Source organism: Felis catus, chromosome D2 (genome assembly GCF_018350175.1).
Source record: "Felis catus isolate Fca126 chromosome D2, F.catus_Fca126_mat1.0, whole genome shotgun sequence".
NCBI classification, from domain to species: domain Eukaryota; kingdom Metazoa; phylum Chordata; class Mammalia; order Carnivora; family Felidae; genus Felis; species Felis catus.
The window spans coordinates 7,465,107-7,485,950 of NC_058378.1; the positions used below are offsets into that span (position 1 = coordinate 7,465,107).

A 20,844-nucleotide genomic window follows, 5' to 3' on the forward strand; every position below is an offset into this window, starting at 1 on the left:
GGCTTAATTCTGTTCAATAGTAAGTTTTAATGAAAGGGCTGCTGTTATTTAGATTTTAAATAATGCATTAAAACTATGTCATCATCTTTTACTTGACAACTTAAAACAATTTTTTTTCCTAATGTTTATATTTTGAAGTCGGGGGGGGGGGTGGTATAGAGAGCAAGCAGGGGAGGGGCAGAAAGACAGAGGCAGAATCTGAAGCAGGCTCCAGGCTCTGAGCTCCGAGCTGTCAGCACAGAGCCCGACGGGGGGCTTGAACTCACCAGGAGTGAGATCATGACCTGAGCTGAGGTCGGACGCCCAACTGACTGAGCCACCCAGGTGCCCCTGCCTGACAACTTTTATGTGATCTCTGATATCCGATCAATTTTGACTTTGTTTTTGTTGAAAACAATTACTTAAAACCCTGTCTCACTAAAGAGTGAGAGAGTAGATGGAATCCGTTAGATTCTTTTCTCAGATGAAAGTAGGCTTGGGTCAAAAAATAAGAATTCTCTCCAGATAAATTCGTGTTACCTCATTTTCTTTGCCTTTAGTTAATGAGATCATTTTTGGCAAGATCTTGGCATAACGCTATGTTAGGGAAGGAAAGGATTATGACTTCACATTTTAGTTTTAAGGTTGGAGAGTTAGACTGTGTAAATGAGTTTGTATTTTATCTAGTTAACAGCAGTTAAAATTTTTGACTGTCTTCTGAAACCAGTGAGTTTATATGTAGCAAAGCATTTCATAATTGCTCCCACTTCTTGACAAAACCTCTCGAGAAGCCCTTGATTGAAAGTCTTGGCTCTCCTGAATTTGGCAATTTTCACAACAGTAGATTTTTCATGACAGATCCTCTTGCTCAGGCTGTGATTCAAGGCTTGGCATTCATGGACCAGTAGAGCACTTTCACAACAATAGATAAGATTTCTCTCAGGATTGACGGTAGAGTCTTGCACCCCAGTGCACAGCCGTGAACAGGGCGGTGAGTCACGGTGACATGCAGAGCTCTGTCTTTACCAGAGCAACGAAACCAGATGTCTTGCCAGGCATTAAGGGGTACTGTCTGTCTGTGGAACACTGCGATTTCTTCAGCAGTGTTTTTGGGGCAAGGAAACTTCATTTTGAAAATGTTAATGTCCCCTGAAGTTTCCAAAGAGGATTCCAAAATAAATTATTCTTTGGTTGTGTTAGCATGCGTGTATTTGATGAAAACTAGTAGCTGGCTAAAGGGAGGTGTCATCATCCTATACTGAATGGAAGTGGTATTTCCAGTCTTTTCATGCCCTGCTTCGTAGTTTTAGAAAAAGAGGTCAGTTTTTTTGGAGTGGGTAAAATTGGTCACTAGAGATACTGCAACGGTATTATTTTCTGTTGCGAGCTCCAAACGTGTTTGACCATTTCCAAAGTATTTGCCTTTGCCACGTTCATCTGCGACTTTCTTGTTTGTTTGACATTCATAACCATCGGGATTTTGAGGTGGGAGTACTTCAGGTTTTTCGCTAATAGTCTGTCTAGCCTTTCCTAATCAAGCGGTGCTCTCACCCAGTGTCTCTTTCCCTCCCGCTTCTCTCCCTCCTCTCCACACTCACCCATACACATACACATACGTACCTGGTCTGATGTAGGGCTTCTTCAGGAGACTTGGCTAACTGCTTCCGATGGTGAGAACCAGCCACGTAAGAAGTACTTGGGATAGTCTGTCCCATCATATTCTGGGATAAAAGTATAACCCAAGGACACTCAAACAGTTTAACTTAGATCCAAGAGAAGTCTTCATGAGCAAAAAGGACAGGTTTTAATTTGTCTTTGGAAAGATATTTTAGTCCTCACAATCTGATAAATATTCTCAATTCTGTTTCTCTGTAGAGATTTGGTAAAATGGCAAGGCCCGTGGGATATTATTGTGAAATAGGGGCCAGGGTGAAGAGGTCGCGAGAGAAGTGCTTATGAAAATAAAAAGCGGTATGTCCTCGAATGTGATAGTCCCCACATCATCAGCAGAACCGCTACGGGCACACTGCTTTCTTCATCCTCTTCGAGGTTAGGATCTCCCCCAGGAGGAGGAAGCGGGCTAATAGAGGATGGAGTTCTGTGTACTCCGTAAAATTGTTATGTTTGGCTGTCACATTATATCAAGACTCAGAGTTAAGTAATTTAGCCAAAATTGATCACTTTTAGCATCTTGGAGTCAAATCATCAAGATCTGTTGTGCTTATTCATGATTAATTAATGTTTACAGACCTTTTTTGGGTGAATTAGTCACAGGGTCTAAAGAAGTATGCTAATGTGCTCTTACCTTTATTTCTGTGTATATTTAAAAAGGCAAAAAAAATTTACGAGCAGATGCTGTTGATGAAGTTGTATTTTACGAATGGTTCCATTTGCATCTTATGTTGAAATAGCATTAGAAAGCTAGATTAAAGGGATAAAGATTGTGGGCATAAGATTATGAATTTTTTTTGGTAGGATTTTTTCCTATTTCAAAAATGATAAAACTGATTTCCCAGAACGATGAAGTGCTTTGATTAAAGGTGATTCAAACAGTTAATGATAGAGGTGCCTGAGTGGCTCAGTTGGTTAGCGTCCGACCTCGGCTCAGGTCATGATCTCGTGGTTTGTGAGTTTGGGCCCCGCGTCGGGCTCTGTGCTGACACCTCGGATCCTGGAGCCTGCTTCGGATTCTGTGTCCCACCCCCCCTCCCTCTGCCCTTCCCCTGCTCATGCTCTGACTCTCTCTCTCTCTCTCTCTCAAAAATAAATAAACATTAAAAAAACAAACAAACCAATAATAGCATTCAGAGTAAAAGTTGAGTCTCCTGAACCATTGTTGAACTTTTTTTCTCTACTGTCCCAGAACTGCAAAAGAATTTTGAGACTGTTCAGAATTAATCTTTGTACAGCAACCAGCTCTCCTGAAAGGTCATGTAATGCTGTTGAAATAGGCCTATTTTGACAAGGCTCATCAGTTCATACCCATTTTTGCTGATGTTTGGGCATTGAGTGGCCCCTGGCTCAAGTAGAAAAAAGGCAGCTTGAAGTTGTTGGTCTTATAGATATAATGCTGCCAGCTGCCTTTAAATCTTTGAAATTTGTCTAAAAACTTTCCAATAATATATCACATGCTTACCTATTGGTTGCAGTCCTAGCGAAATAATATATTTTTAACCTTTAATGAATATGATTTCATCGTAAGAAATGAGCTGAGCTGAGCTGAACACGGTAAAGCTATTGTTATACAGCCGTGGGGTTCTTCTGGGGAAGTGTCTTATAATAAACAGACTTGATTATCCAAAGTGGTTTTATTCTTGAAACATCTGCTAAAAATTTGCCCTCTTGCAGTATTTCCTTTTAGTCCTCATGATCTGATTAATAGCGTCAGTTCTCTTTCTCTGTAGAGGTGAAGAGAGATTTGACAAACTCTCCGTAGATGCGCAGTTTTAAAATTGTGATCCATTATTACAAGAGGTACATATATTTGTTACCAGCTTTTCAGTTTATATAGGATTACTTTTATTAAAACATTATCTTTAGTGTTACTTTGTTTATATCCTTAATTTCACTTGTAGAGAAGCATTAAGAAGCTGAAGAAAATTGTGTTCTGGTGACGTGTACAGGCGAGCGTATTGTTTCTCCTCCTCCTCCTCTTTCTCCCCCCCTTCCCCCTCCTTCGCCTCCTCTTTTTCCCCCTCCCTTCCCTCCATCCCCCTACTCCTACTCTCCCTTGTTTTGGAGAAAGAAGAGCCAGGTGTCATGTTTTAGTGAAGAACTTGTGGACTTGGCAGAGACACTCCCAAAATAATCGGGGGCCATCTTGCCATTTTCTCAGCAGACTTGGGGCAGATTCGATGGCACAGCGGTGGGTGGGTGCCAGGCGACCATAAAATGTGCCGCTGTGTTAGTACTGCCCAAATAACACTCCGGGCTTTGGCTGTTGCAGAGAAGTCAAAGTACAACTGATAACGTCCTCTGAAGAAAAATGTTTTCTGAGAACAGGATAACCGCTGGAGGGAAAAGAAGGGTCCTTCTTTTATGGGCTAATTTGTAAGAAGGCAACTGGGTTACACTTCCCTAAAGGTCATTCCTCTGCATATTTGACCCTGTCGCTTTAGGAGTATGTGGCAGATTATGCTCAAACAAGCTGCCAGTGATCCTCCCCCAACCCCCCCCCCCCCCCCCCCGCCCCCGGCTCACCTGAGCATCTGCAGGCTTGGCCCCCATCTGGTCCTGTGCCTCCCAGCCCGCACTTACCCTTATGAATCTGAATCCGAGTCAGCTCACAGTGTGTATTATAAACTGTGAGTAAAGAGCTAAAGCGTCCTGCTAATGCTGGTAAGGATGTATTTGGGAAAGATTCCCTAAATTTCGGAAATCAAAGAAGCAAACTTTTGTTATATGACAGATGTACCCAGAATTTCTGCCACTCCTCTCTCCCTTGCCTTCCCCGCTTCTAGAATGGTGGCAGGTAAAGTAAGCATTGATCATTGTTTGCTTGGATTAAACCTTAGGAAAGGTTCTTTTTTGTGTTGAGTTCTTTTTTGTGTTGAGCTTCAGAGTTCTTTTTTGTGTTGCTTTCAAAGCTGTTATTAGAGATAAAGTTCCTTTAATGATCTTTGTATGTGACTTCATTAGCTTATGTAATGAAGACTTAAACTCTCAAGAAATAATAAATAAATATTAACTTTATTCTAAGTGATCCCAAGAAGAGGAAGTTTTCTAGTTTCTCTGAGGACTGAATTTTTTATGTCCTCATCATATAATCAGGTTAGTTTTTTTTCTAATTAGTTACTAACTTTCCCCATATGATAACCTAATAAAATTTTCTCATTTTCTCCTCATTTAAAATAAACTGCAATTCTCCTCATTTTCAGTAAAACAAAACAAAACAAACTCCTAATGTAACATTCTTATTTTTTCTAACACATTAATTCTTCTGGGCTAAACTGTGTTCCTTTTATGCATGATATTTAAGCCTGTTATACAGTCTATATATTCATAAAATTATGAACTCTTTATACACTGAAGAACTCTAGCAATGACTTAGTTAAGACCTATTGTAATATAAATGATCAAGTAGATCTGTAGAAATCAGTCTGTCCTAGGTCATTTCATCTGCCTGTGTAATGATTCAAAACTATACCTCCTAATCTCAAATCCAGTATTCTTTTTTTTCTTTCTTCTTAAAAAAATGTTTATTTAGAGAGAGTGCACACAAACATGCGGGTGGGGGAGGGGCAGAGAGTGAGAGAGCAAGGGAGAGCGAGAATCCCAAGCACGCTTCGCGCTGTCAGCACAGAGCCTGATGTGGGGCACGATCTCATGAACTGTGAGATCGTGACCTAGCCAAAATCAACAGTAAGATGCTTAACCAACTGAGCCACCCAGGTACCCCAAATACAGTATTCTTTCTACATTACTGTCTTCTGTGCAAAGTATTCTTCTTTATTGTTTTGAACCCCAAAGTAGAAATAGAAACTTAAAAAAAAAAAAAGCTATATTAGCATGCTTTCAGTTTCCTGTCATAAGCCCAACTTAACAAAGCTTAAACCAAGGAGACATTTATATGGGATTATATTACCATGAAAGCTCTGGCCTGGACATAGACGCTTAACAGGTGTCCAGAATCTCTCTTTCTCTCAACTCTCTCCTTTACTCTGTATATGCTTTATTTTTAGGCAGGCTCTCTGCAATAATAACAAGGTTTACTTTAATAACTACAATGGGAAGAGAGCTATAATATGAGCAGAAATTCCTAGATTGGCTGCTGATTTACCTGGATTAGGGCAGGTATGCATCCCCGAACCAAACATTCTGGCCGGACGCTTGGGACATTTATCTAAAGCTGAAGAAGACAGTCCACCTGACTTCCCCGAAACCGTAGGGGTAATGATAGCTTCCCAAAGGGGAAAGGATGCCGTGCAGAGAGAACAGTATCAGTTGTCTGCTTCGTATTATTTTCAAGGATTCTGTGGTTCATGCATCACTACTTTTAATACATTACTTACAATCAAGTTTCCCAGAACGAAGCACTGTTCTACTCTAAACTTTGGCGATTCTTCATAGATGGGAAAAACTGTGTTCTAAGAGGTGGTGACCTCTTTCACGTTACCTTGTTAGTTTGTGTACTGTTAATGAAACCCAGGACACTGGAGTGTAAAGCTCTAGAATCAAAGTCACATTTAGGTTCAGGTCCTAGTTTTGGGCAGGATAATTATGTGTACTGGGATTGTTTCCTTATCCTTGAAACAGAGGTGGTAGTGTCTGTCTTATACAGTTGTGGTAGTGTTAGGGAGCTATGTAAAATGTCTGGCACTTGGTTTAATGTACAGTAACTACTGTTATATGTTATCATTGTAATAATAGCCATTCCTAGGAGCTAGATTTCTTCCTTTGTTGAAACATTGTGAAACAGATTTTCAAGCTTCAAGCAAGCACTATTATTTTAAAGCATCAACATTATTTCTTAGTTTAGAAGTGCTAGTGAAACGTTTACTGGGGTATAAAATTACTTAAAAAAATTTTTTTTTAATGTTTATTTATTTTTGAGACAGAGACAGAGCATGAATGGGGGAGGGTCAGAGAGAGGGAGACACAGAATCTGAAACAGGATCCAGGCTCTGAGCTGTCAGCACAGAGCCCGACGCGGGGCTCAAACTCACGGACCGCGAGATCATGACCTGAGCCAAAGTCAGCTGCTTAACTGACTGAGCCACCCAGGCGCCCCTAAAATTACTTTTTTAACTGAGGAATCTGTATTATGAATTCATCTTAGAGAAAATGATCTGAAGGTCCCAATGCACAGAATATGAGCAAAACATTGCATATCTTGTGTTCTGGTATCCAGGTGGTGTTCTGACCTGGAAGCACTATGACAGTATTCTAGGTTTGAAAGGTGTGTATAACCTATACTTTTAAGTTTCTGTTTTTTAAGAGATTAATCACATACAAGGGGCTTACGTCAAACAATTCAGGTTAGAAAAATAAGTGGTCTATTAAACATACAGCAGGCAAATGTAAATTTCAAAAGCAGATGACAGAATATCATTATCAGTGCATTTACAACAAGATGTATAAAACTAGATCAAGTATGTCATTTTGTATTAACACAGGGAGTGCTCCACAGTGAAGACAGAGCGGTATGAACTCTTACGTGCTAAGCATAACATCAAATGTAGTAAGCATACGCTGGCAGAAATGAAGAAAAAATTGACAGTAAAGGAGTGATAATAGGAATCTTTAATCTACTTGAGGATCAAGAAGGTACAAAATAAGAGCTATAGATGACTTGAGTAATATATTAAGAATTAGCCCATAAAATGTATCTTTTTTTCTTTTTTTGTCATCCACACAACAGTTACAAAAGATTAATAATTCATTAGGCCAACTACAAAGAAAATCTCCTCTCCAAGTAGAATTATATAAACCCCATTCCTTGATTATACTTCAACAGAGCTAGAGATGTTTTTACAAAGTTTAACTGAATCAACCATTTGGAAATTTAAAACCAGTTACTTTAAATAACTTTGGGTCAGTGGAGAAATACAACTAAAGATTATTAAGATAATAACAAGTAGGAAAGAGGGATTAGTAAAGATGGAAATCTAAATTTGTGAGGTAGTAAACAGTAAACCATTTGCGCTGACGATCTCAAACACTTGACTGTATGAAAATGCCAGTAAAATCAATACATCTCTTTTAAAGCTCTTTTCAAGGAAAAAGGAGAGGGAGGGGAAACAAAACTTATAATTAAGTTTGATAAAGGTGATGAAACCACAAGGTGCAGGTAACTAAATTATATCTAGGTGTGTGCTAATGAATTTGCAATTTTCAATTGGAAGCCGGCAGTTTTCAATGAACGTCACTGCTTGAAGATGAAATACAAAATTTAAACAGGCCATCCACGAATCTAAATGTATAGGAGACCTCAAGGTGTACCTGATCTGAGTTGCATTTCAGGTGGCTGCTATCAAACCTGGAAGTATCAAATAATCATACCATCTAAGTTGGTCTAGATGTTAGAAAATATGTAAAACTTCCCAGATTTTTTTATGTTGTTACGGAATTACAATGTGTGATAAATTTTCTTATTTAGGTAGGCGCTGGGAAACCATTTAGCATTTTGAATTGTCAGTGTGATTAATCTTACAGTTTGTAAAATTAATCACAGAGTGGTGTAAAAATAGATTGGAGAATAGATAAATCAGAGGCTGCTAATCAGTTGGCTATTGCAAAATTTAGAAGGTGGCTGAACCAGAATAGCCACAGAAAATTGGAACTGGCATTTGGACAGGTATTTCACAGTCAAAATCTGGACTCTGGCATCTGAATAGATGCGTAAGAATCTAAAATGTATATTCTAAATGAACTTAACCTCCGGTTTGCCTTTCATTTTGTGTGTACTCTGTGTGTGTGCGTGGGGGGGGGGTGTTTGTGTTTGTGTATTGTGTGCATATGCCAGGTGGTTGATACACCTACCAATCTCTGCCTTTACTCTGCTGCCTGGACCTTTCCTGTACTGCTGGGGTTTCCTTACTTTTTTTTTTCTATAACCCTGTGTATATCACTACTGTCTCTCAGATTCTTGGCTTTAGTCTAGCAGGAAGAAGATGGCAGGATTGTATCAGTGGTTGAGTGTAAACTCTGGAGTTGGAGCACCAGGATGAAATTTAGTGCCATTACTTGTAAGATGTGTGACCTGACCTCATCTATAGAATGGCGTTACCAATAATACCCACTTCCTGAGTACTAAATTATATTTATGAAAATACTTAGAACAAAGCAAAGAACATGGTAAGAGTTCAATAAACAATAGTGGTGGTGGTATTAGAAGAGGTTTTGGGTTCAGATGCTGGAGAAAATAGTGAATATCGTTAATAGAAATAACAAGAGGTTGGAAGAATATGAAAGCTTCGGTTTTTGGGTATGGTGTGTTTTAAATGCTTCTAAAGTTTTTGGCTAGAAATGTCCAGCCAAGTAGTGGAGATTCTGGATTGGGAGTTGGGAATGAAGTCATATTGAGAGACACAGGTTTTGGAGTTAATGTTTAAGATTCATCATTAAACTACTGTAAATAACAGAGGATTGACAAAGAGGGGCTCTCTAAGATCAGATTTTTGAGGTATGCCTACCTTTAAGGACAAGAAGAAACAAGATAGCCAGTAAGGATAGGAGAAAACCTTTAGAGATTGGGTCCTGTGACAGGCAGAGAATTTTCAAAATGGCGACAAAAAGTGATCCAAGATGGGACTAAGAAAATAGTAGGAGGGGCGCCTGGGTGGCACAGTCGGTTAAGCGTCTGACTTCAGCCAGGTCACGATCTCGCGGTCCGTGAGTTCGAGCCCCGCGTCGGGCTCTGGGCTGATGGCTCGGAGCCTGGAGCCTGTTTCCGATTCTGTGTCTCCCTCTCTCTCTGCCCCTCCCCCGTTCATGCTCTGTCTCTCTCTGTCCCAAAAATAAATAAACGTTGAAAAAAAAAATTAAAAAAAAAAAAAAAAGAAAAGAAAATAGTAGGAAATGACCATGAAGAAATCAGCCTCATAATAACAGATTCCTATGAGGTAAGGAGTGGAGGCTTACCTTTGGGAGTTGTTTTTTGTTTTTTTTGTTTTTGTTTTTTTAAGAGAGAGAGCAGGAGAGCGTGCACATGAACAGGGGAGAGGGGCATAGGGAGAGAGAGCAAGCATCTCAAGCAGGCTTGACACTCAGCGTGGAGCCTGACACAGGGATCAATCTCACGACTCTGGGATCATGACCTGAGCTGAAATCAAGAGTCGGATGCTCGACTGACTGAGCCACCCAGGCATCCTCTTTTCAGAGTTTATATAGAGAAAGAGGATGTCAATTTGAGAGAGATACAGGATTTGGGGAAAGTGTGAATTTTCAGTCTTTAAATTGTTTGTTTTGCATAAAGAATGAGGGTTACCTGAGCTGATTATTTGGAGGAAACAGAGCAAAGGCAAATGCCAGAGAGGGGTTAATTAATAGAGCGATTGCCAATATGGAACCTAGGTGAACATGAAGAGACACTTGTATAAAATATCAGGAGTGAAGAAATTTTAAGATGGGAGAAGGGAATTTGGTGAGTGCCCACACTGGATGACCTAAGGGTCCCCAGTGAAATAGGAGCTGAATTCATTGAGGCTGATGTATGGGACAGCATGGAAAGAGAGGTGGTTCGACAGAGTGCTGAAATCCCTGTGGTCGAGCGTTTAATACGTGCATGGCAGAAGAACGAGGTATCGAATGACGGAAATCGGGAGTCAGGGAGACCGAGGAAAGACTGTAGAAAGTGGGCTGAACAACGGTGGGAGGAACACCAGGCCTCCTCCTGAACCCTTGCTCCTGGTCTGTGAGCGTCAGGGGTTCGGAGAATCGAGGGCTGCCTTTTGAGATGACGGCCAGGAATGTGGTGTTAAGTAGATCTGAAGAAAGCTAAGTATAGCTAAAATTAGAATGTTTTAGAAGTTATATTTGAGGATAAAAAGGTTAAGAATATAAGTAATTTTCTTCCCGTTTAGAGTGGGTCATTAGTGGTAGAGGGTGGAAATAACTTTCAGGGTATAGTTATAGACCAGTTTAAGCTTAAATGTTCTTGGTTCATTTAAACGAAAAGTGGACATTTTGAAAACATGTAGTATTTTTTAATCTCCAGGAGCTTTAAAGGTTAGCCCACTTTTCATATGTGTAAAACAAATTTTGAAGAGCCTAAAAATGTTCATTTCTTAGAGTTTAAAAGAGATATTTTATATGAAGTCTTTATATTCAAAATGCTATAGGTAAAACATGCACATAAGCCATTATTTTCAGTATATGAATTCAGGAAATACAATATTTCAAGTGTTATAAATTTGCATTGTCAATTTAGTACAGAAGCTGCATTCACTCATTTCAAAATCTAGATAACAGTTTGATTCATTGTACCATTAATTAAATTTTAGTAAGTGTGCATCGTGGCCATGAGAGATGAGAAGAGAGAGGACACATTGAGGCCTGGGGTCCATACATATTTGAGCCTTGCAACTTTGTTATGTCTGCTAATCCGAATATAGTGAATTGGAGGTGCTGGTAGGTAGGAATTACAAAGTTAAGCTGCGGAAGCTTAGTTATGCATAATTTGATGGTAAAGTCATTAATTAAATTTAAATTGTGCTTTTCAGTGTTTTTCTTTGAATTGTGTCAGTAATTTGGTTCAGCTTATATTTAGACACAAGGATTAATGCAGTGTTGACATCTAACACATTCATACATTCTTTCTCTATACATGTGCCTAGCCCTTTGGGTAAGGATTGACTCTGTATGTAAACAGCTGCATTATAGATATGCTACCGATCACTTGCTACTTGAGAAAAATTAAAGCTTTGAAAGCCTTTAAATTATTCATACAAACTTATACCAAGAAGATAAAGAGGAAGAGGTCATCTGTCATTCCACTAAACCCCAACAAATAATTTGACAACTTGGTCTTCTTATGGACTTCCATTGATTGAATTTTGTAGATTTAAATCTAATTTATAGACTAGATCATAAATTCACATGGTTCAAAAAAGGTTCCTTCCTGCCCAGCCGTCTTCCGTCTGCTATTTTCCCCCAACCTGCTTTGCAATTCTGTGTTTTATCTTGGTAAAGTGTGTTGTTTGCCAAAGTAGCATTAAATAATGTGATAAACCATTTTAAGTTTAAACACTTCGTAAACTTTAACAATGATTTTAACATTAATTTTTATAGCAGCTTTTCACAGTAATACTATTTCACCGCTATTTCTTTAAGAAAATACTGTACACAGGACTAAAATTCCATTTCTTCTAAAATTGTACTTTAAATATAGATAGAATTTCTAAAACCACTAATTAGGATTTGCATAACGTTTTGTCAGTTTAGCATGCTTTTGTGTAACTGCATGTAGTGTTTAATCCTCGTGAGAATCCTGTGAAGAAGATAGGCCGTTTATTAACTGTCTTCATTTTTCCAAGGAAACAAATCAGAGTTTGTATTTTGACTGTCAGCTTTCAATCCAAGTCTTCTGATTGTATGGTCTTTGCACTGGAGCCAAAATCTTAAATCGTTTGTCCTGATTTGAAATGGCTTTTATCCATTTTTGACATTTTATGTATTTTTTAATTGTAATGAACTTATGCTAACTTTTAAAAATTACTGAGAATACTACAGTGAATACCTGTTTACCTGCTAGTCTGTGTATCTGTCTTTAAACTCATAAACGTACTTTATCGAAAGCATTTGTGTCCAGAGTTCTTAACACATTAGGAAATTTAGATAACAACTTAAAAATACTGCTCATTCTTTTTTCTCTTGAATATACTTTTAAGTTTTTTGCAAGTCACTTTTAACTGTCAGACAGCTTAATGTTACTGTTTGCCTTTTATTTCTAAGTTAAAATGCTTAAGATTTTTCTGAAGTCACACATGTAATAGGAAAAGAAACCTTAAAAAAGTACCCTAATACCTCATTTATTCTGCATCACTAATAAATGCATGGCTGCGCACATTAGATTTTTTCTTTAGATACGTGGTTTTTTTTTTAATAGCACATGAATTAAATATCTTTTTAGCATTTGTAATACTTAAGTTTTCTCAAACACTATGTCTATCCCTGGTTTCTTCCGCAAAGAGATACGTGCAGCTTGGGGACATCTTGAGGAACCTCTCTTGTGGAACTCTTGTCTCCGTTTATGCCAGCCCCATGTTCCTGGATTCGTTGGGGTCTGTGGCCATCACTTTTTGCTGCTACTGTTTCTGTCTCTTAAAGGCTCTGTACCTTCATGGACGCTGCTGATTCTGATATACTTTTGCCTGAAAAATAACCAAGCTTTTGAGGAATTGTGGGTTTAATGAAAGTCCATACATTTTTACGGGAGGCCCTGTGTGTAAAGACACAGCTGCAGTGGCCTTTGCTTATCGGGTTCCTGGGCCGGGGAATTGCTGTGACCGTTGAATAAATGAGGGTATTGTGATAACTAGATTTTAAGGGAGAAAAGTTCTTCTCGTATTTTCCTTTGTACCGATGTTGCTCTGATTTACTGTGTTGTTGGGGTGGATTTAAATATTAATCATTTAAGGTCAAATTTTTAATGTGTGTATGTTCTTCAGTGGGCACAACCCATGTAACCATAACAATTTAGTGAAATAACTATAATGGAATTTTTCTTTTGAATGTGGCTTTTCTTTCTTTTTTTTCCTGTCCACCAGGGAGTAACTATTCCCAGTCAGAGGCGCTATGTTTATTATTATAGCTACCTGTTAAAGAATCATCTGGATTATAGACCAGTGGCACTGTTGTTTCACAAGATGATGTTTGAAACTATTCCAATGTTCAGTGGCGGAACTTGCAGTAAGTGCTCTAAATTCTCATCCTTCCGTGTATTGGAACACTTTTCTGAACATATGTAGAAGTTTACATAAAAATCTAGACAGAAACAACACTTAACATTTATGCAGGGGCATATATGTCTGAACTATCCAGACTAATGAAGTAGCTCAATTTAGCACATTGGACTAAGAAAGCCAATAAATGTAATGTCTTGGAAGCAAAATTGTATTTATGAAAGAAACATTCTTTGCTGCATCTACCAAATGCAGCCTAAATTGTGATCAGATAACTGGAAAACCTATCCCATTAGAGATCTACCATCAGAGTGGCAGTGGGATTCGTTGGTTTATTGGTGTTGGGGCAGGGGCTGATTCCTTGATACTTAGGAAGACTAGATGGTGATAGTAATAGTGACTGGGACAATAAAAAGAAAAAAAAATGGTAAGACATGGTGAAAAGCTGAAGTATATTGAGAGAATAGGGTTGGGTCAAAGTATGTGGAGTATTAAGAGAAAACCTGGATTTAGACCCAAGTTCCCATTCTAGCTCTGTCATTGCTGTACTGTGTAACCCCGGGCACACCATCTACCTTCTTTGTGTTTGCTTATCAATAAAATGAAGATATTTTGAGATCTGAAAACTTCCTAGATACATACTAACTAGAATAATGTCGGTGATGTCTGCCTCACATTGACCTCTGGCTTACCCTAACCTCTGTAAGCCTTCCTCAGTCACCCCAGTCCTGTTCTGCTTCTCTGCTATTCTTGGCTGGAGTTCTCAGCCAGCCTGGTAGGAGCCTTCATACTCAGACCCAGAGCAGTGAGTCAAGAGAGAACGCATAGAAGGAAGTATCATCCAACCCTGTGAAAGATCAGACTGCTGCTGCTTTTTCCTGTATCAGAATTTTATCAGAAACATATTAGCTCTGCCTTGGCAGTGATTAGCCATGTTGTCACGTTTAAGAAATACGTTTTATTTATTTATTATTTAGAGTGCAGTTTTGTAGTTTGTAGATAAGATCCCACTACATTATTTCTTCGAATACCTCTAATAATATTTCAGTGAGGTTCTGTAATTTGTTAGTGATTTTAGTTTTTAGCTTTAAGTTTCGCTTCTGAAAATATTTACGTAATTAAAAAATTCTATCCCTAAATTAATGTGTACCTAGGAAATTAATTTCTTGGTTGTGTTTATCCTTTTCAATTAGGTGTAATCACCTTCATCTTATCTTTCCTACATTCTTAGAACTAGATAATTTCATCACGACCACAGATTTATTAATATAACATGTTATAGCCTTCTGAGAGACCTCACTGATGCTTTTGTCATCTCAGTACAATTTTTAAAAGTGCTGATAAAAGGCACAGCATAGGGAATATAGTCAGTGGCACTGAAATAGTGTTACATGGTGACAGATTGTACCCACACCTGTAGTGAGCACAGCGTAACGTGTAGAGTTGTGGCGTTACTGTGTTGTACACCTGAAACTAATATAACATTGTTATATTAGTCAGCTATATCAAAACAATAATAATGTTTTGATAAAAACTTCTAAATGCAAGGCACTGAACTGTCAGAGGTAATTGACATAGGGACTTAAATTCATAGAGGAGCAGGAAGAAGGAAGGAAAAACTCCTGCTCTTCCTGTAGGGTAGATATCAGGTTTAAGAGCCCAAAGAAAGGTATTACAGATTAGGGACATTTGCTAAGGGGAGGAGAACATTCAGCTCAGTAGTCTTATTATCTAGTGTAATTTTTTCACATTCACCTCTTCTAGCAAAAATCTGTCAGTTGTGCTCTGCCTGCTTCCACTTAAACATTGTGGTGGCCTTTTCTTTTTTGGTCTCTTCTCAGTATTACAGTTAAACTTTTAAAATTACTGACTACTGACATCTTTTTAATCTGTATCAGTTTTCTAGTTCTCCATTTATGCACTGTGATTTAATACTATGTAATGAAGCTGTATTAAAACAAAAGCAATACATAATTGAATGGGAGATGATATGTATAAGTTATAAATGGTATACTCAGAAAAATAAAAGTTTTGGGGCTTGTCAAATAGTTTCATGGAGGAAGCCGGATTCTCATTGAACATTGGAGAAGGCATACAGTTTAGGTTGGCATTAAAACCGAAGGGAGTATTACAGGCAATAGGAAATAGCTTGCATTGAAGCATACCAGTAGGAAGTGAGCTGGGCAGGAGTGCAGACACAGAGAATAGAAGAGGACTGGAATGCGTGGCTGGCTGACCATAAGAGGACCTTGAATGGGGTTATCAGACTAGAGGTGATAAATACTGTGGCATCAGTGACAATTCTGGAGGCGTATGCTGTGTTTTAAGTGTGGCTTTGTAGGAAGTGGAGACTGCGAGATGGGGGGAAATGGGGGAAGGGAAACCAGTTGTGTGACTTGCCGTAAGCCAGATGTGCTTTGCTAAGGCGACCAGTAGGATTTGAGTACTTTTTGCTTTGCCACTTATATCTGGATATTTTGTCAGTTTTGATTCTGGCCATGTGATTAATACACAGAGAAGGTATGAAAGAAAAAAGGAGTATCACGGAGACTTGGAGACATGAATGTTTTGGGTTTTAACCCCGTCTTAATCAGGTGAAGGTGAGCTGTTTACATGAAGATAGTGAGTGCTTGAAAGTATGGGTCTATCTGATACTTTGGGGAGCATCAGGAAACAGAGCTAGAAGTTAACCAGCCTTCTACGAAAGGGTCACACGGGGCTGGGATGGCGAGGCCCAGAGGGGCTGGGATGGTGAGGATGGAGATGTGGAGTTGCAGGTTTGGGCTCAAGAGGAGATAAGGAGTCAGTGAAGAAAAGAAAACTTGTGAAAATAGAACATTTTCTGCAAAGCTGTCAGGGGTTAGCGGCCTTTTTCATATTTGAGAATTGTCTTAATATTTTCTAAATAAAGGAAAAGCTATTCTACTTTTAACATCAAAAAGGGTTAAAATGTTAACAAGATGATCACTGTGATTTTTCTGTCAATACTCTATCAGTATGCACATGTCAAAAAAATTTAATTCTGATTTTTGTTTACCAGGCACTGACTTGTCATTTCTTTAGAGCACAAGTCACATCAAAGGAAAAATATCTGAACTGTGTCTAGAAGTCAGCAGAACCATACTCTTGTTGGACTTCTGATAGATTAGGTGTGAGATACCTAAAATGGGAAATTCACAATGTAGGGAAAATTATTTTCTTTAGTGATTTCAGAAAATCTTTTCCACTTAATTTTGTTAAAACTCTTTATCTTAGTTTTGGGGGTAAAGTCTAAGTAACACTGAATTGTAATTAGCTTATGAATTGATTTGACTCTTCTGGGGTTCCTGAAGATACACATTTTAGTTGTAGTTCACTTGAAATCTGGCTTATACAGTTAATATGCAGTTTGAAGTCCTAAAATCAGGATTATCAGGTTCTGAATTAGGAGTTTGAATTAATAAGATTACAAGGCATTTTCATCCTGGCCGATTTTTATCACAGTTTTGAAATCGTACCTTTTTGTTTGCTTCTTCAAGCTAGAAAATTTCGGAATCGGGTAAAATCCTGTAAAATGGCTCATTCATTGTACTTTGAACCTTTAGTCAAGGGAGTGAAAATTATTGACAGATTGTTGGTAGAATGTTTCCCTTTTTTGGAGTGCCCTTTTTCTCATGATAAGTGCCTCACAAATTCATATTAGAAAAGCCCAGTATGCTGTTATCAAACCTATTTATTATGTGAGTGCTGATACTGCTTTTGATATTGCATAGATGGGCCAGCACATGTTTATTAAACCAGAAAATTCATCTAGCTTGGATAAGCTTTTTGCTTTGTTCTCAGTTGTTGGCCACATTCATAAACAATGTGATATTTCTTTTTTCATCTTTAAGGATGATGCCTTTTGGTGCTGAGTATTTTATGCCTGTGTGTGTGTGTGTGTGTGTGTGTGTGTGTGTGTGTGTGTGAATGGAACATACACGAAAATTTCTAGTACTCTTTGCAGGCTTAGGATTTTACTTCTTGATTGTCTGGACATATTTCCTTCAACACACACTTCTTCTTCCTAAGGTTACTCACTAAACCATGTAGTCCTTCCCTTTATTTTGAAACAGACAGGGGCCAAAGCCAAAATATGTGCTGATGAAAATGCAGTGTGTTTGGAGGGAGGGGGCTTGTGCTTCAATTGGTGCTTGAGTCTGTTGTATTTCTTTGCGAACATTTCACATCCTTTTCTTCCTGTTTCTCATGATGATGGCTTTATATACCTTTAAGAAATAAAATGTGAGCTATCGGTAAAATAAATCATGATTAATGTTTTGTTTTGTTTTGTTTTGTTTATAAATATTCAGTCTTGCGTTTGTGGAATTTCGTATAACTTTGTTACAGATTACGTCTCATGCCTGTTGTGAACATGTAGCGGTTTGTACTTGGTGGGTTTTGTTACATGGTAGAGACTTTAAAATACTGCAGCAAATATGAATGTGCCAGGAAATTATTGTAGCATTTTAATTATCAATCTAGTTTATGTTAGGTATTTTAGAACTTAATGTTAAAATTTGATGTTAACTGCAGTGCCAGAAGTCTAATGTTGGGACTTACTGTTTGTAAAACAGATTGGTTTTCATACAGTGAGTAGAACCTTATGTTGAAGGTGCAAGTTAGAGAAACTTTTGGACTGATTATGTTTTTTGACTTTAGTTTTTCCCGTTGATTTGTCTTAGATCAGGGTTACAGATGCAGAATTACTGTTTTGTGTATATTGCTAATAGTAATCATTGAAACAGTTTTTGGCAGTCTGGCACTTGAAGGCATTTCCTGTGAAATGATGCTAATGTGTATCTCACCACGCAGATCCTCAGTTTGTGGTCTGCCAGCTCAAGGTGAAGATCTATTCCTCCAATTCGGGACCCACACGACGGGAAGACAAGTTCATGTACTTCGAGTTCCCTCAGCCGCTGCCTGTGTGTGGTGACATCAAAGTAGAGTTCTTCCACAAACAGAACAAGATGCTAAAAAAGGTTTGCACTTTACTCGTAGTGGGAAAAATACCCGGACTCACCATACCTCGGACGGCGACCTTAGATCTTTCGCTTAAAATATTTGGTTAAGCAGAAATCATTTTGTAAGGACAGATTATAAGATATATTTTATGACAGACATTCATGAATTATAATTGGTTTTCTGTTGAATCTGCACACGCTTTGCGTACTACAGCATCGATGAGCCATTCTGATGTTAAAAAGTCTTATTAGAAGGGAAAGTCCTTATGACATACTCTTTTTTTTTTTTTTTTAATTTTTTTTTTTCAACGTTTATTTATTTTTGGGACACAGAGAGACAAGAGCATGAACGGGGGAGGGGCAGAGAGAGAGGGAGACACAGAATCGGAAACAGGCTCCAGGCTCTGAGCCATCAGCCCAGAGCCCGACGCGGGGTTCGAATTTACCGCGAGATCGTGACCTGGCTGAAGTCGGACGCTTAACCGACTGCGCCACCCAGGCGCCCCGAGATGAACATTCTTTAAGTTGGGTTATGCAGATAAATTTTGTAAAAGTATTAAAGATTGTATACCCCATTAAATCAGTTATAATCCTTCTGGAAAGGATGAGCAGGCACTAAGAAATTAGCAAGGGGCCATCAGTTTGTAGAAGATTTAGTGTTTGTGTATAAATAAAGATGTGTTTCATGGTCTTGTGTAATGACACAAACCATTTCCCCCCCATTAGGGTTCATGTTTCCTGAGACCAGATCATTTTATATTTAACTTCCTCAAGTTTATCGAATATTTTGAATTTTAGATAGAAGATCTGTTAATATGCAAAGGAAGTAATAAAGAATGAAAACAGTGTGTTATTAAATATGCAGGTTTAGGAAGTTAGTGAGGTTTGCGTCTTACTGAGCTAAGTTAGGGAATGCGAGAGCTCATTCTTAAACTATCTTGGCTTACAATACTGAGTGAACATTTAAGGTGAGTGTGCCTAAGGTGCAAACTTTTGGGGTAGTAGTGGACAAAAATACTACCTTTGCATGTTGGTACTGCTCATGGAACATGCTAGATAATGTATTGCCAGTCTTTAGACATTCTCAGTAATAGGACTGATTTGGTTTTCCTGATATTTAGCTTTAAAAAAAAAATAAGAGGAAGTTTCATTTATTACAAAAATTTTAAATTCTACTTTGACTTATCCAAAGAAATACAGTCTCCTATATCCAGAATCCACATAGCTGGGAATCCACAGAGCTCTACAAAACGTTGAGCTGGTTTTTTTCTGCCAGAAACCCATTTCCTACCTATTCTGTATAAATGAAAGTTAAATATATCTCAGTAACTTTGGAAAATTATTTTTCAATAATCCAGGAAGCATTAGCAAGTGTTTTAAAATTAAGGTAAGTATTTCTTTTCCTTCTGTTTGTTATAAGACTGGTACACATAAAGTTTTATATTTTCTTTTGAAAACAGGCACCTGCATCACTGGTTCCCTATACCTTTAGGAGTGTATAAGTTCTTATTTCAGTTATCGTCTGTACATTACTTTAATACATGCAGAATTTAAGATTAGATCATTATTTGTAATACATCTGTATCTGGGATTACTTTATGTTTATTTCCATTTTATGTGATTTCCCCTACCTTTTAGAAATGTTGCTGTGATTTAAACAAAAACCATTGTAGTGTAATCAGTTATCTATACAGAATCCACACTTGTGGAGATTTAAATATTACTAGCTTATGTTCTTCTGACTCTAAGTAAAATATGTATATAGTTACTAATTCAATGACTTTGCTAAGATAATTGCAATTAATATTTTTTAAAAGACTTATATATGACATTGCTAGGTACTGTTAAAAGATAAAAAGACACTTAAATGTAAGATACTTAAAGGTCTTACCATCTTTCTGGGAAAATAAACAGAACTTGAAGATAAATTAGAATAAAGGATTTAACCGGCAATTTAAATGAGATGAGATGCCACAAGGAGGCTGCGCATCATTAACTGTCAGGTGATCCGTACAGGCCAACTTCCAGTAATTAGGAGGGGGGAGAGAGAGAGCATTTTGTGTGTTGGTCAGGAAAGGCTTCAAGTCATGAACTTCTGGTGTGTTTTTTGATTAACAAGACCTCATATTATAAGTAAGAAGCGATTTTTAAAAAATAGGCATTTTATAACATAAAAAAAGTCAGAATTGCTGGTCTTCCTTCCCCCACATTGTGAAAGTCTCCAAACGTACACTCGTACTGTCGTGTGAGGAGCACGAGCCACCTAATGTTTGTTTGTATCGCTTCAGAAGTAGAAATGTACCCGCCTTGCTATCTTGAGAAGTTGTGCTGACCTTTCAGGAACGTTTATTAAGTTCGTAGTAGATAACTTGTTGAGACAGAGGAAATTAAATCCACTTACAATTTTTTTTTTAAATACATACATACATATGAACTCAAAACATTTCTTAAAGCTAACATTAGACAAGAAAGGTGATATTTTACTTAAGGCTTTAAAACAGAAGTAAGTTATTTTGGAACTTGTGGAGTTCCATTTTTGG

The 20,844-nt window shown here is 38.0% G+C and overlaps 1 protein-coding gene across 5 annotated transcripts in view; it reads left to right on the forward strand.

Annotated features, from left to right (window-relative positions):
• The window catches only part of PTEN (phosphatase and tensin homolog), a 93,733-nt gene that overhangs the window by 66,261 nt on the left and 6,628 nt on the right, over positions 1-20,844 (forward strand). For 3 of the 5 annotated variants that reach the window (XM_019814225.3, XM_045039874.1, XM_019814226.3), the window contains exons 5-6: positions 13,188-13,329; positions 18,156-18,322. In XM_019814225.3, the coding sequence (XP_019669784.1) occupies positions 13,188-13,329; positions 18,156-18,322 (309 nt within the window). Of the gene's footprint in view, positions 1-7,111; positions 7,246-8,627; positions 8,776-13,187; positions 13,330-18,155; positions 18,323-20,844 lie in introns of those variants that run through there. The other 2 variants (XM_023240332.2, XM_045039875.1) reach the window with 2 other exon arrangements.